The 15,317-nt window shown below is 44.6% G+C and overlaps 1 protein-coding gene across 1 annotated transcript in view; it reads right to left on the bottom strand.

Annotated features, from left to right (window-relative positions):
- Window positions 1–15,031: 15,031 nt before the first annotated feature.
- LOC129847322 (ice nucleation protein-like) overlaps window positions 15,032–15,317 on the bottom strand; it is an 8,682-nt gene continuing 8,396 nt past the window's right edge. The window contains exon 2 of the mRNA XM_055915077.1: window positions 15,032–15,066. Coding sequence (XP_055771052.1) covers window positions 15,032–15,066 — 35 coding nt within the window. The remainder of the gene's footprint in view (window positions 15,067–15,317) is intronic.

The raw sequence follows: 15,317 nt of genomic DNA, 5'->3' as shown, positions 1-15,317 counted from the left end.
CTAACAAATTAGCAACAACATCCTGTTTGATAACAGCTGCTGCAGTCGCTGTAAACTAGCCAACAACTAAACTATCCAACAACTAAACTAGCCAACAACTAAACTAGCCAACAACTAAGCTAGCCAACAACTAAACTAGCCAACAACTAAGCTAGCCAACAACTAAACTAGCCAACAACTAAGCTAGCCAACAACTAAACTAGCCAACAACTAAGCTAGCCAACAACTAAACTAGCCAACAACTAAAATAGCCAACAACTAAACTAGCCAACAACTAAGCTAGCCAACAACTAAACTAGCCAACAACTAAACTAGCCAACAACTAAGCTAGCCAACAACTAAACTAGCCAACAACTAAGCTAGCCAACAACTAAACTAGCCAACAACTAAAATAGCCAACAACTAAACAAGCCAACAACTAAGCTAGCCAACAACTAAGCTAGCCAACAACTAAACTAGCCAACAACTAAGCCAGCCAACAACTAAGCTAGCCAACAACTAAGCTAGCCAACAACTAAACTAGACAGCAACTAAGCTAGCCAACAACTAAACTAGCCAACAACTAAAATAGCTAACAACTAAACAAGCCAACAACTAAGCGAGCCAACAACTAAACTAGCCAACAACTAAACTAGCCAACAACTAAGCTAGCCAACAACTAAACTAGCCAACAACTAAACTAGCCAACAACTAAGCTAGTCAACAACTAAACTAGCCAACAACTAAGCTAGCCAACAACTAAACTAGCCAACAACTAAACTAGCCAACAACTAAGCTAGTCAACAACTAAACTAGCCAACAACTAAAATAGCCAACAACTAAACAAGCCAACAACTAAGCTAGCCAACAACTAAACTAGCCAACAACTAAGCTAGCCAACAACTAAACTAGCCAACAACTAAACTAGCCAACAACTAAGCTAGTCAACAACTAAACTAGCCAACAACTAAGCTAGCTAGCTAAACTGTGAGAGAACTACTGCTCGCTATTGAGCAGTGACCTGTTTTTGTAAAAACGGTCCGACTCATTAAGACAAAGTGCGATTGGTTGATTCCACCGTCACTCCAAAATGTTGCCCTAATACAGTTGAATGGCAGATGTCTTTGTTTATCTTCTGATGGCCTAGCCAATGGCTGACTTAGCTATCTAGATTTATCTCCCCAGAGACCAGCAAAGAAAAATCCTGATTGGATATTTATTTCCTCTTCAGTGTTAATCCTTTCCAACAAAAACTGAAGAGATCTAATCAGAACATAATTGAAAATTATAATATAATTATCATTATTATAATAATTATTTTATAAATCCTTATCCCTTCTCTGAAGGCGTAGACGGCCCATTGTTCCCCACTGTGTTTGGGTTAGTAATGATTTATAGAGTGGCTCCATTTTATGTCTAAAGAATCTGTATGTTGTTCTGAAATATAAACACAGAAATACTGGACATTTACATCTCTTATTATGGTGCTGATTTGACACAATTACAGTCATGGTTTTGAATTGGACTCCCATTTTTCTGGTCTCAGCCTTCACTCAGTCTCAAACCACCTTGTCCCCCTCCCGGTCCTGGTCTTGACTCGGTCCCCTTGTCTCGGTCCCCTTGTCCCCTCCCGGTCCTGGTCTTGACTCGGTCCCCTTGTCACCCTCCCGGTCTTGGTCTTGTCTCGATCCCCTTGTCCCCCTCCCGGTCTTGGTCTTGTCTCGATCCCCTTGTCTCGGTCCCCTTGACTCGGTCCCTTTGTCTCTGTCCCTTTGTCCCCTCCCGGTCTTGGTCTTGACTCGGTCCCCTTGACTCGGTCCCCTTGTCTTGGTCCCCTTGTCCCCCTCCCGGTCTTGGTCTTGTCTCGACCCCCTTGACTCGGTCCCCTTGACTCGGTCCCTTTGTCTCGGTCCCCTTGTCTCGGTCCCCTTGTCCCCCTCCCGCTCTCGGTCCCCTTGTCTCGATCCCCTTGCCCCCCTCCCGCTCTCGGTCCCCTTGTCTCGATCCCCTTGTCCCCCTCCCGCTCTCGGTCCCCTTGTCTCGATCCCCTTGTCCCCCTCCCGCTCTCAGTCCCCTTGTCTCGGTCCCCTTGTCCCCCTCCCGCTCTCGGTCCCCTTGTCTCGGTCCCTTTGTCCCCCTCCCGCTCTTGGTCCCCTTGTCCCCCTCCCGCTCTCGGTCCCCTTGTCTCGGTCCCCTTGTCTCGGTCCCCTTGTCCCCCTCCCGCTCTTGGTCCCCTTGTCCCCCTCCCGCTCTCGGTCCCCTTGTCTCGATCCCCTTGTCTCGGTCCCCTTGACTCGGTCCCTTTGTCTCGGTCCCTTAGTCCCCCTCCCGGTCTTGGTCTTGTCTCAGTCCCCTTGTCCCCCTCCCGCTCTCGGTCCCCTTGTCCCCCTCCCGGTCTTGGTCTTGTCTCGATCCCCTTGTCTCGGTCCCCTTGACTCGGTCCCTTTGTCTCGGGCCCTTAGTCCCCCTCCCGGTCTTGGTCTTGTCTCAGTCCCCTTGACTCGGTCCCTTTGTCTCGATCCCCTTGTCCCCCTCCCGGTCTTGGTCTTGTCTCAGTCCCCTTGACTCAGTCCCCTTGTCTCGATCCCCTTGTCCCCCTCCCGGTCTTGGTCTTGACTCAGTCCCCTTGTATTGCTGAAATTTGCCTAATCCACTAATTTGAAGGGGTGTCCACATACTTTTGTATATATTGTGTAGATTCAATTTTCAACAATGCGCCCCAACGCCCAGTAGAACAGACTGCTATTTCCCATCCTCTCTCTCTCTCTCTCTCTCTCTGATGGGGTACAGGAGGGTGTTCAGGTGGGGCTCGTCTCCCAGGTAGTGGAGGAGATGCCCACTACGAGTAATGGGGTATAGGAGGGGGTTCAGGTGGGGCTAGTCTATCAGGTAGTGGAGGAGATGGGGTGCAAGTGGGGAGTGTTGAGAGGGATGTGGTTGAAGGGAGTCAGGGGTCTGTGGCCTCAGTTGAGGTGAGGGTAGTCAGGGGTCTGTGGTCTGTGGCCTCAGTTGAGGTGAGGGGAGTCAGGGGTCTGTGGCCTCAGTTGAGGTGAAGGGAGTCAGGAGTCTGTGGCCTCAGTTGAGGTGAGGGGAGTCAGGAGTCTGTGGCCTCAGTTGAGGTGAGGGGAGTCAGGAGTCTGTGGCCTCAGTTGAGGTGTGGGGAGTCAGGGGTCTGTGGCCTCAGTTGAGGTGAGGGGAGTCAGGGGTCTGTGGCCTCAGTTGAGGTGAGGGGAGTCAGGGGTCTGTGGCCTCAGTTGAGGTGAGGGGAGTCAGGGGTCTGTGGCCTCAGTTGAGGTGAGGGGAGTCAGGGGTCTGTGGCCTCAGTTGAGGTGAGGGGAGTCAGGGGTCTGTGGACTCAGTTGAGGTGAGGGGAGTCAGGGGTCTGTGGACTCAGTTGAGGTGAGGGGAGTCAGGGGTCTGTGGACTCAGTTGAGGTGAAGGGAGTCAGGGGTCTTTGGCCTCAGTTGAGGAGGATCAGGAGAAGGATATGGATATCTCTCCTGATACGACAGCAGCTGGTGACGACTCAATTTACAATCTAGAGGAGTTCAATGTGTTCCTGGATCAGACTTTTGGGAAATCTGTCAAATTGGCAGATGTTTTTGATGTTGATAAGACTGTGAGGTCAGCTGTGGTGTTACAGAAGACGGTGGTGTTAGACCAGTTGAGTGTGTAGAAGCATTTCCGCTTGAGGGAATGTTTTACTGCTGTCACGGCAACAAACGGTGGCGGGAAACGTGGTCCGGTTAATAAGAGAAAATAGAAACGAAGATGATGATGATGCCTCACAGGTTTTTTCTCTCTTTGTCTGGTTTCTCTGTGGTTTCTTCTGCTTGTCTTTTATATATGGAGGTAATACGGGTAGGTTCTCTCAATATTAATGGGGGAAGAGACAGGAATAAGAGGGGAAGGGACAGGAATAAGAGAGGAAAGGACAGGAATAAGAGGGGAAGGGACAGGAATAAGAGGGGGAAGGGACAGGAATAAGAGAGGGAAGGAAAAGGAATAAGAGGGGAAGGGACAGGAATAAGAGGGGAAAGGACAGGAATAAGAGGGGAAGGGACAGGAATAAGAGGGGGAAGGGACAGGAAAAAGAGGGGGAAGGGACAGGAATAAGAGAGGAAGGGACAGGAAAAAGAGGGGAAGGGACAGGAATAAGAGGGGAAGGGACAAGAATAAGAGGTTATATGTATCTGATCTCTACTGTAGTAGGGTTGGAAGGTTAGACAGGTTATATGTATCTGATCTCTACTGTAGTAGGGTTGGAAGGTTAGACAGGTTATATGTATCTGATCTCTACTGTAGTAGGGTTGGAAGGTTAGACAGGTTGTATCTGATCACTACTGTAGTAGGGTTGGAAGGTGTGATATTACTCCTGTGGGTTTCTCTGATCACCATATTGATACTGTTGATATTTACTTGTCGATGAAGGATCATCACTTTACTGGTATTTTAATGTTAAGTTGTTACATGATGTCATGTTTTGGGAAAAGATTTAGTTGTTTTGGGAAAAATGGAGGGTTACTAAATGGAACTTGGAGTCCTTGAGACGATCGTGGGAGGTTGGAAAGGCCCAAATACGACATCAACATCAAAACTATTGAATTGAAGCTGCTCACTCAGAATGACGCCGGACTAGTCATGAACTTACAGGACAAGAGACATAAACTGAGGTCGTTTCCACATGAAAGAGTGAAGAGTGTCTTGATTAGGTCTCGTTTCGCTTCCCTCAAGGATACGGAGACTCCCAGTGTTTTTTTTCTAGCCACTAGGACAGTGGACATTACAACGCAAACAGATGGTCTGCCTTTGTCTCCCTGGTGGGAAGGTGACCACGGATGACAGTGAAATGCGCCAACATGCTGTGGAATTCTACTCTGCCCTTTATAAGGCGGAGGATTGTGATTCTCTGTGTGCTGAACAGTTGTTACATGGACTTCCTCAATTGGGCCCTAAGGAGAGAGCTGCTTTGGACTCTGACATTACTCTGCAGGAGCTGTCCACAGCAGTTACACAGCTCTCATCAGGCCCCTGGCATCGATGGTTAACCATCTGAGTTCTAGAAGCACTTTTGGGGGTCTGTTGGGGAGGATTTTAATGAAGTGGTGTGTGAATCTTTTCATGAGGGTTCTCTTCCTGTATCCTGTCAACGTGCTGTTCTTTCATTGTTGCCCAAAAAAATGAGGATTTGGCTCTTTTTTTTGCCGACCTGTTGTATTGCTCTGTGCAGAAACTAAAATGATATCGAAGTGTCTCTCAAACAGGTTGAAAGAATATCTGGGATTGTTGGTCCACAAGGACCAGTCCTACTGTGTTACCTGATCGCTCTATCGTTGAGAACTTGTTTCTGATAAGAGATGTTTTAGACATTTGTAAACTGTCTGATGTAAATGTGGGTTTACTTTCTTTGGATCAGGAGAAGACCTTTGACCTTTGGGTTTTGGGATGTTCTTTTGTCTTGGATAAGTTTACTCTATGCTGGAGCCTCATGTATGGTGAAGGTGACGTGACAGCTTTTATTACAGGGGGTGAGGATGTTAAGGTTCTAGGTGGAAATGTCTGCTACCACAGCTGTCTTATAGGAGAAGGGTGCAGTGGAGAAGGTGTGCGTCAGATTGTCAGGGTGGAAATGGGTGCCACAGCTGTCTTACAGGAGAACGGTGCTGGTAGCCAATAATCTAGCTGCCTCTACCCTGTGGCACAGACTAATGATTTTACAGCCGGGGGGGTCTGATACAAGAGCTTCAGAGGACCCTTGTTAATTTCTTCTGGTCTGGACAAAATTGGATTAAAGCGCCGTACCTGCCGCTGCACGAGGTGGACAAGGCCTGGGGGACATTTCTTCCAGGATCATGGCTTTTCACCTTCAAGCAGCCCAGAGACTGTTGTACAGTGACGGTTCTAGCAGCCCAGAGACTGTTGTACAGTGACGGTTCTAGCAGCCCAGAGACTGTTGTACAGTGACGGTTCTAGCAGCCCAGAGACTGTTGTACAGTGACGGTTCTAGCAGCCCAGAGACTGTTGTACAGTGACGGTTCAAGCAGCCCAGAGACGGTTGTACAGTGACGGTTCAAGCAGCCCAGAGACGGTTGTACAGTGACGGTTCAAGCAGCCCAGAGACGGTTGTACAGTGACGGTTCTAGCAGCCCAGAGACTGTTGTACAGTGACGGTTCTAGCAGCCCAGAGACTGTTGTACAGTGACGGTTCAAGCAGCCCAGAGACGGTTGTACAGTGACGGTTCAAGCAGCCCAGAGACGGTTGTACAGTGACGGTTCTAGCTGAGTCGACACAGACTATACATTGGTGAGGAGAGCGGGCTGTTTGGGCTTAGACAAGCACATTCTCCTCTTAAAGCTAGAGGGGGGTGATTTGTCTGGCCTGACCCCATTTTATGAGTCTGTTATGCAGCCTTGGAGAGTTTTCAACTCGCCCTGTAAGGCCGGCACGCCACCAGGGATGTGGCCTTTTGAAGATTCTCTTTCTCACAACACTGCCATCCAGTCTCGTGCTGTGAGTTCAGCCAGTCTACGTTCATGTCTGTTAGGCGTGGGGTTTACCAAGCTGGGTCATCTGATGCGGAGCAGGAATAGATCATTGGAGGAGCTGGGAGAAAGAGCGGAGATCCGGTCATCTCGCCTACTGAGGAAGGTCGTCGCTGAGGTCTGTGACTCCTTGCCAGTACTTCATCTGCAGTATGTGACTGATACTTCCAACTCTGATCGGTGGAAGGAGGGTCTGGATTATGTGTTCCCTACACTGATTGTTAGTGCTGCGGTGGGGGCATTAGAGGAGGAAGGAGGGTCTGGATGATGTGTTCCCTACACTGATTGTTAGTGCTGCGGTGGGGGCATTAGAGGAGGACGTGGGGATGCTGCTTTCCTTCCATTCCCCGGAGCTGGGGGAGTTCAAGGAGCTGGGGGAGTTCAAGGAGATGGGGGAGTTCAAGGAGATGGGGGAGTTCAAGGAGATGGGGGAGTTCAAGGAGGTGGGGGAGTTCAATGAGCTGTGGGAGTTCAAGGAGCTGGGGGAGTTCAAGGAGCTGGGGGAGTTCAAGGAGCTGGGGGAGTTCAAGGAGATGGGGGAGTTCAATGAGCTGGGGGAGTTCAAGGAGGTGGGGGGAGTTCAAGGAGCTGGGTGAGTTCAATGAGCTGGGGGAGTTCAAGGAGGTGGGGGAGTTCAAGGAGGTGGGGGAGTTCAAGGAGGTGGGGGAGTTCAAGGAGCTGGGGGAGTTCAAGGAGATGGGGGAGTTCAAGGCGGTGGGGGAGTTCAAGGAGCTGGGGGAATTCAAGGAGCTGGGGGAATTCAAGGAGCTGGGGGAGTTCAAGGAGCTGGGGGAGTTCAAGGAGCTGGGGGAGTTCAAGGAGCTGGGGGAGTTCAAGGAGCTGGGGGAGTTCAAGGAGGTGGGGGAGTTCAAGGAGATGGGGGAGTTCAAGGAGCTGGGGGAGTTCAAGGAGCTGGGGGAGTTCAAGGGAAAGAAGGACATGTACATAATATGTGTAAAAGTGGCCCGTGCTTCTTCCCTGGAAAGGGGTAAAATCAACAAGGTGGGTGGGTGTGTTTGGTCCAGGTGCCTCCCCAAAAGGCTGTTGGTGGTCTTTATATAAACTGCCTATTGATAAGAGGACAGCTGTTCTCCAATTGAGGATAATACATGGAGCTATAGCCACCAACATGCATCTGGTACACCTGGACCCTACTGTTGGGGAGGGGTGTCCATTCTGTGCTGAATCTGAAACTCTGGCACATCTGTTCTTACAGTGTCCCAGGTTGTTCGGGATGATTGACATGATCACTACTTAGTTCTCAGCTCTGGGAGAGGTTTTCTCTTCCCAACAGTCTATATTTGGGCCAAAGTACAGGTTTAGTTGAAGGGGTGTAGTTCTCTTACTTAAATTTGTGCCAGGGCCAGCTAAATTAGCAACACGAAATAACAGTATTCAGAGACGGCTCTGTGGATGTGGTGAGCATGCTGGAGGGGAGCGAGACTGAGGATTTGAGTTTACCTATTAAAAACTGGTTAATAACATTGATCTGTTAATGAGTAAATGGGGTACTAGTTAATAACATTGATCTGTTTATGAGTAAATGGGGTACTGGTTAATAACATTGATCTGTTTATGAGTAAATGGGGTACTGGTTAATAACATTAATCTGATTATGAGTAAATGGGGTACTGGTTAATAACATTGATCTGTTTATGAGTAAATGGGGTACTGGTTAATAACATTGATCTGTTTATGAGTAAATGGGGTACTGGTTAATAACATTGATCTGTTTATGAGTAAATGGGGTACTGGTTAATAACATTGATCTGTTTATGAGTAAATGGGGTACTGGTTAATAACATTGATCTGTTTATGAGTAAATGGGGTACTGGTTAATAACATTGATCTGTTTATGAGTAAATGGGGTACTGGTTAATAACATTGATCTGTTTATGAGTAAATGGGGTACTAGTTAATAACATTGATCTGTTTATGAGTAAATGGGGTACTGGTTAATAACATTGATCTGTTTGTGAGTAAATGGGGTACTGGTTAATAACATTGATCTGTTTATGAGTAAATGGGGTACTAGTTAATAACATTGATCTGTTTATGAGTAAATGGGGTACTGGTTAATAACATTGATCTGTTTATGAGTAAATGGGGTACTGGTTAATAACATTGATCTGTTTATGAGTAAATGGGGTACTGGTTAATAACATTGATCTGTTTATGAGTAAATGGGGTACTGGTTAATAACATTGATCTGTTTATGAGTAAATGGGGTACTGGTTAATAACATTGATCTGTTAACCTGTTGGGGATGGGGGCGCTGTTTAGACTATTTATGCTAATTTGGCTAATTTTTTAAACGGCTTCCCACAAAATCCTTGATCGTACAATATGCATATTATTATTATTATTGGATAGAAAACAGTCTATAGTTTCTATAGGAGTTGAAATTTTGTCTCTAAGTGGAACAGAGCCCATTCTACAGCAATTTCCCTGACATGGAGTCAGATTTGAGAAATGTTGGCCACTCTTCTGAAGTCATTTAAAAGGGCACTGTCGTTGCTATGACTATACGGACACTTCTTACGTCTTCCCCTGGATGCCTTTACGTGATGACGATTCCAACGGGGTCGATTGCGCGTTCACAGGCCCTACAAATGAAAAAACCCTGAAGCTAGTCATTCTTTGGGAGCTGCGTCATGAGCCTAGAGGACACCGGCGCGCACCTGTTCCAAGCGTTAGTTTAGCCTGTTATATTTCTCCGGTCATCTTTTCACTTGTTTTAGGAGTTAAAAACATCATAAGGTAGTTAATTTAAAGCGTTTTATAGCAATTTATATCCGTTTAGTGCGATTTTGGGACATTTATTTTTGCAACGATGTGAAAAGTTGGGCACGCTTTTCAGTTCATCCCGAACGCAGTTGACATTTCCACATGGCAAGAGGACAGCTTTCCACCAAAAGACGATTTCTCCCAAGAAAGGATCCTTTGCCCAAGATACTGATGGAAGAACAGCTCAAGGTAGGACATTTTTATTATGATAAATCGTGTTTCTGTCGAAACATTTTAGTGGCTTAGGACGCCATGTTTTTTGACGTAGCTTCGCTTGGCGCAAACTGTATTGAAAAGTAAGGATAAATTAAAAAATGTAATAACGCAATTGTATTAAGAATTAAATTGTCTATCAATCCCTGTCCACCCTATATTTTTTAGTCACGTTTATGAGTATTTATGTATAAGAGTAGATCACTGTCTAAGTGGCGCAAGGACATTTTCTGACCAGCTGAGCTACATTTCACATTGTCTAACCATGATTTTGGTGGCTAAATATAAACATTTTCGATCAAACTCTATATGGATTGTGTAATATGATGTTACAGGAGTGTCATCTGAAGAATTCTGAGAAGGTTAGTGAAAAAATTAATATATTTTTGGCGATGTTGACGTTATCGCCCACTTTGGCTAGAATCAATGCTGGGCTGCTATGTGCTATGTGCTATGCTAATATAACGATTTATTGTGTTTTCGCTGTAAGACACTTAGAAAATCTGAAATATTGTCTGTATTCACAGGATCTGTGTCTTTCGATTCGTGTATGCTGTGTATTTTTACGAAATGTTTGATGATTAGTAGTTAGGTAAACACGTTGCTCATTGTAATTATTCTAGTCCATTTGTGATGGTGGGTGCAATTGTAAACTATGCCATCTACCTGAAATATGCACTTTTTTCTAACAAAACCTATCCCATACCATAAATATGTTATCAGACTGTCATCTAATGAGTTTTTTTGTTGGTTAGGGGCTATAAATATCTTAGTTTAGCCGAATTGGTGATGGCTACTGGTGTTGGTGGACAAATAAAAGATGGTGGATTATGCTAATGTGTTTTTAGGTAATAGATGTACATCTTTACATATTGTGTCTTCCCTGTAAAACATTTTAAAAATCGGAAATGTTGACTGGATTCACAAGATCTGTGTCTTTCATTAGCTGTATTGGACTTTAATGTGTGAAAGTTAAATATTTTTAAAAAATATTTTTTTTGAATTTCGCGGCACTGGTTTTTCAGTGGGGGGGGGGGGGGGGGTGTGCCGCTAGCGCCACGCTGATCCTAGACAGGTTAATGAGTAAATGGGGTACTGGTTAATAACATTGATCTGTTTATGAGTAAATGGGGTACTGGTTAATAACATTGATCTGTTTATGAGTAAATGGGGTACTGGTTAATAACATTAATCTGATTATGAGTAAATGGGGTACTGGTTAATAACATTGATCTGTTTATGAGTAAATGGGGTTCTGGTTAATAACATTGATCTGTTTATGAGTAAATGGGGTACTGGTTAATAACATTGATCTGTTTATGAGTAAATGGGGTACTGGTTAATAACATTGATCTGTTTATGAGTAAATGGGGTACTGGTTAATAACATTGATCTGTTTATGAGTAAATGGGGTACTGGTTAATAACATTAATCTGTTTATGAGTAAATGGGGTACTAGTTAATAACATTGATCTGTTTATGAGTAAATGGGGTACTAGTTAATAACATTGATCTGTTTATGAGTAAATGGGGTACTGGTTAATAACATTGATCTGTTTATGAGTAAATGGGGTACTGGTTAATAACATTGATCTATTAATGAGTAAATGGGGTACTGGTTAATAACATTGATCTGTTAATGAGTAAATGGGGTACTGGTTAATAACATTGATCTGGTTATGAGTAAATGGGGTACTAGTTAATAGCATTGATCTGTTAATGAGTAAATGGGGTACTGGTTAATAACATTGATCTGTTTATGAGTAAATGGGGTACTGGTTAATAACATTGATCTGTTTATGAGTAAATGGGGTACTGGTTAATAACATTAATATGTTTATGAGTAAATGGGTACTGGTTAATAACATTGATCTGTTTATGAGTAAATGGGGTACTGGTTAATAACATTGATCTGTTAATGAGTAAATGGAGTACTGGTTAATAACATTGATCTGTTAATGAGTAAATGGGGTACTGGTTAATAACATTGATCTGTTTATGAGTAAATGGGGTACTGGTTAATAACATTGATCTGTTTATGAGTAAATGGGGTACTGGTTAATAGCATTGATCTGTTTATGAGTAAATGGGGTACTGGTTAATAACATTGATCTGTTTATTTACTATGGAGGAAGATTTGGTGGTTTTAATTGATGTGTAACCATGGTTTTGTTTGAGTGTTTATTGTGTTGTGGGCTCTCTCTCTCTCTCTCTCTCTCTCTCTGCTGCCCAATGTCCAATAATTTCCCAATTGCGTGACAACACGTTCACAGAGGTTATCCACCAACCACAATCCTAGACAAATCATAACCACGCCGGAAAAGTGTAGCGGCGGTAAGAGTTCCACCAAAATGGAAAGTGAGGACGCCAGCTCGGCCTCTCGTGAGAATGAAATCATCCCCCAAAAAGGGCAGCAATGTTTTTTCAGTAATATGGAAGTGGTTCGGGTTTAAGAGGTCTGATAACGAATGTCGTGTGTAAAATGTATCGAAAGACAAATGCTAGGAAAAGCAGCAGCACAACCAACCCCTTCAACTGAAACACGCGGTGGAATGCGTGAGACGAGGTGGAAGGAGATAATGAATGAAGTGACCGATTATAAAGCAAATGATATGGTTACAATCTTTACAGTAGAAAAAACAGGCTTTAAAATGCTGCTGGGTACAGTTGTACGAATAATTTTTGAAGATAAATACACAACACAGAGGTTGAGAGTTTGATCATTTGAGAGGACGAGAGGACGAGAGGACGAGAGGACGACAGGACGAGGGGACGAGAGTTTGATCATTTGAGAGGACAAGAGGATGAGAGGACGAGGGGACGAAGGGACGAGAGGATGAGAGGACGAGAGGTTGAGAGTTTGATCATTTGAGAGGACGACAGGACGAGGGGACGAGAGTTTGATCATTTGAGAGGACAAGAGGATGAGAGGACGAGGGGACGAAGGGACGAGAGGATGAGAGGACGAGAGGTTGAGAGTTTGATCATTTGAGAGGACGAGAGGATGAGAGGATGAGAGGACGAGAGGACGAGGGGACAAGAGGATGAGAGGATGAGAGGATGAGAGTTTAATCATTTGAGAGGACTAGAGGATGAGAGGATGAGGGGACGAGAGGACGAGAGGACGAGAGGACGAGAGGTTGAGAGTTTGATCATTTGAGAGGACGAGAGGATGAGAGGATGAGAGGACGAGAGGATGAGAGGACGAGAGGACGAGAGGACGAGAGGACGAGAGGATGAGAGGACGAGAGGACGAGAGGACGAGAGGACGAGAGGATGAGAGGACACGAGTACTAAACTAAATAGACTACTAATGGTCAATAGGGAATCGTTAATAGGAGTTTGGTCTCAGTTCAACAGCTGTTTAGAATCTATGGAATGTCACTCCTGAACTCAGAGCTACGTGTTCTACGTTCTGTACATTGAGTCTGGAGCAGGATACTTGTTATTTGGCCATTGATCCAGTAGTACTGCAAGGACTTCTGACTGGTTAACCCCATGCTAGGGTGAGGGGTTATAAATGGCACCCTGGTCCTTTGTTCAGTGGAGAAAAGCTAAGGACAGGGGAGATTGCCAGCATAACATCTTGATTTGTCCTCTCTGAATAAACCTATTTTTCTCCCCATGATTTGCTTTGGGGTCTGTGTTATTGAAGAATAACTTAATTGCTAACACAGTTGGCCACAAATATCAGCTGCCAAGCCGCAAGTATTTCACTGAAGAAGCCCTGCCGTGATTATACACTGCTACCCGCGAAAGAGTCGCAGAGAAGCTGGCTAGTGTGTGTTATTGTTCCACCACAGCCGATGGTCGAGCAGAATGTCTGAGCCGTACCTACGTTTGACAGTCCACTACATAAATGACTACTGGAAATTGCAAAATGGCTGCCTCCAGACGTCTTACTTCCCTGATGATCATATGGGTGAAGTAATAGCCCGGGGTCTGAAAGACTCTCTGGCATGGTGGAAGATGAGGGAATACCGACAGGTGTGCCTGACAGCGGGAGCAACATGATAAAAGCATTGCGCTTGCTGCACCGGCCTGCAGTGCTTTGGGGACAGGCTTCACCTCGCCATCGGTAAGTGTGACATTGGATAATTAAAGTGCATTCAAAAAAGTGATGCTCAGGCCAGCTGTAGGCTAATGTGTTAGTAGTTGTGTCATTCTGCCAATCCAGTAGCAAAGAACCACAGGCTGTTTTAATTATAACAAATTAACTAAATTAATAAATTTTCAATTAAAATGATTATATATATAAATGACATATTCAAACAGCTAGTGGTCAAACATTCCTAAACAATAGAATAGACGTGTGGGTGTGTGGGTGGGATGGAGGGGTGCTGTTGGTTTGACAGGTCAACTGAATACTGTACTTGTCACATTATTGAAAATGATGCCGTTCTTAGAATCCTTTCTTTCTTAGATTCCTTTCTTTCTTAGAATCCTTTCTTTCTTGGATTCCTTTCTTTCTTGGATTCCTTTCTTTCATAGAATCCTTTCTTTCTTAGATTCCTTTCTTTCTTAGAATCCTTTCTTTCTTAGATTCCTTTCTTTCTTGGATTCCTTTCTTTCTTGGATTCCTTTCTTTCTTGGATTCCTTTCTTTCATAGAATCCTTTCTTTCTTAGATTCCTTTCTTTCTTAGAATCCTTTCTTTCTTAGATTCCTTTCTTTCTTAGAATCCTTTCTTTCTTAGATTCCTTTCTTTCTTAGAATCCTTTCTTTCTTAGAATCCTTTCTTTCTTAGAATCCTTTCTTTCTTAGATTCCTTTCTTTCTCAGAATCATTTCTTTCTTAGAATCCGTTCCGTCTTAGAATCCTTTCCTTCTTAGAATCCTTTCCTTCTTAGATTCCTTTCCTTCTTAGAATCCTTTCCTTCGTAGAATCCTTTCCTTCTTAGAATCCTTTTTTCTTAGAATCTTTTCCTTCTTAGATTCCTTTCCTTCTTAGATTCCTTTCCTTCTTAGAATCCTTTCCGTCTTAGAATCCTTTCCGTCTTAGAATCCTTTCCGTCTTAGAATCCTTTCCGTCTTAGAATCCTTTCCGTCTTAGAATCCTTTCCTTCTTAGATTCCTTTCTTTCTTAGAATCCTTTCTTTCTTAGAATCTTTTCTTTCTTAGAATCCTGGAACAAGAAAAGGCCATAGCCCAGGTCCTGGGCTCAGAGAAGAAAAGCGGGCACCTGGTGCCCAACTATCAGATATATCAACATGTTAGAGTCAGTGAACAAAGCCATAGGCCACTACAGGAATTCACTAACGCGCTGTCTGGGGAGAACTACATCAGCATCTCCTACCTCAAGCCTGTGATAAACCTGTTCAACAGCAGCCTCCTGCAGCCAAAGAAAATCAAAAGTGCCACAGTATCTCAACGACAATGAGGAAGATCCTGCCACAGTTGAACTCCTTGATATGTCCTCACTGGTTGATCCCCCGGGTTCAGGACCACATGTATAGCAGATGACAAGATCGAGAGCATCAACAAAGATCTGTTTTAGAGCTGAAGTCTCTGCTAGCTGAGGAAAGCACACGTCACCTTGGTCACAACTGTACACCAAAGAAGAAGAAATTGAACCTGTGTTCTAAGAAGGGCAAGAAAACACTTGCAAGCCTCTTCAAGAAAACAGCGGCTGTCTGGCCCACAGTCAGGAGGAGGACAACATCACAACGGAAGTGTCAAGCTACCCAGATAAAGACCCAGTTGAGTGGTGGAGACTCCATGAGGCCAACGTCTCAAAGACTGAGAAAGCTTGTTAACAAAGTACCTGTGTATTCGTGCTACAGGTGTCCCCTTCGGA

This window comes from Salvelinus fontinalis, unplaced genomic scaffold (assembly GCF_029448725.1).
Source record: "Salvelinus fontinalis isolate EN_2023a unplaced genomic scaffold, ASM2944872v1 scaffold_0773, whole genome shotgun sequence".
Taxonomy (NCBI): domain Eukaryota; kingdom Metazoa; phylum Chordata; class Actinopteri; order Salmoniformes; family Salmonidae; genus Salvelinus; species Salvelinus fontinalis.
The sequence above is the reverse complement of the archived record's forward strand: the minus strand, read 5'-3'. Positions and strand labels throughout refer to the sequence as shown.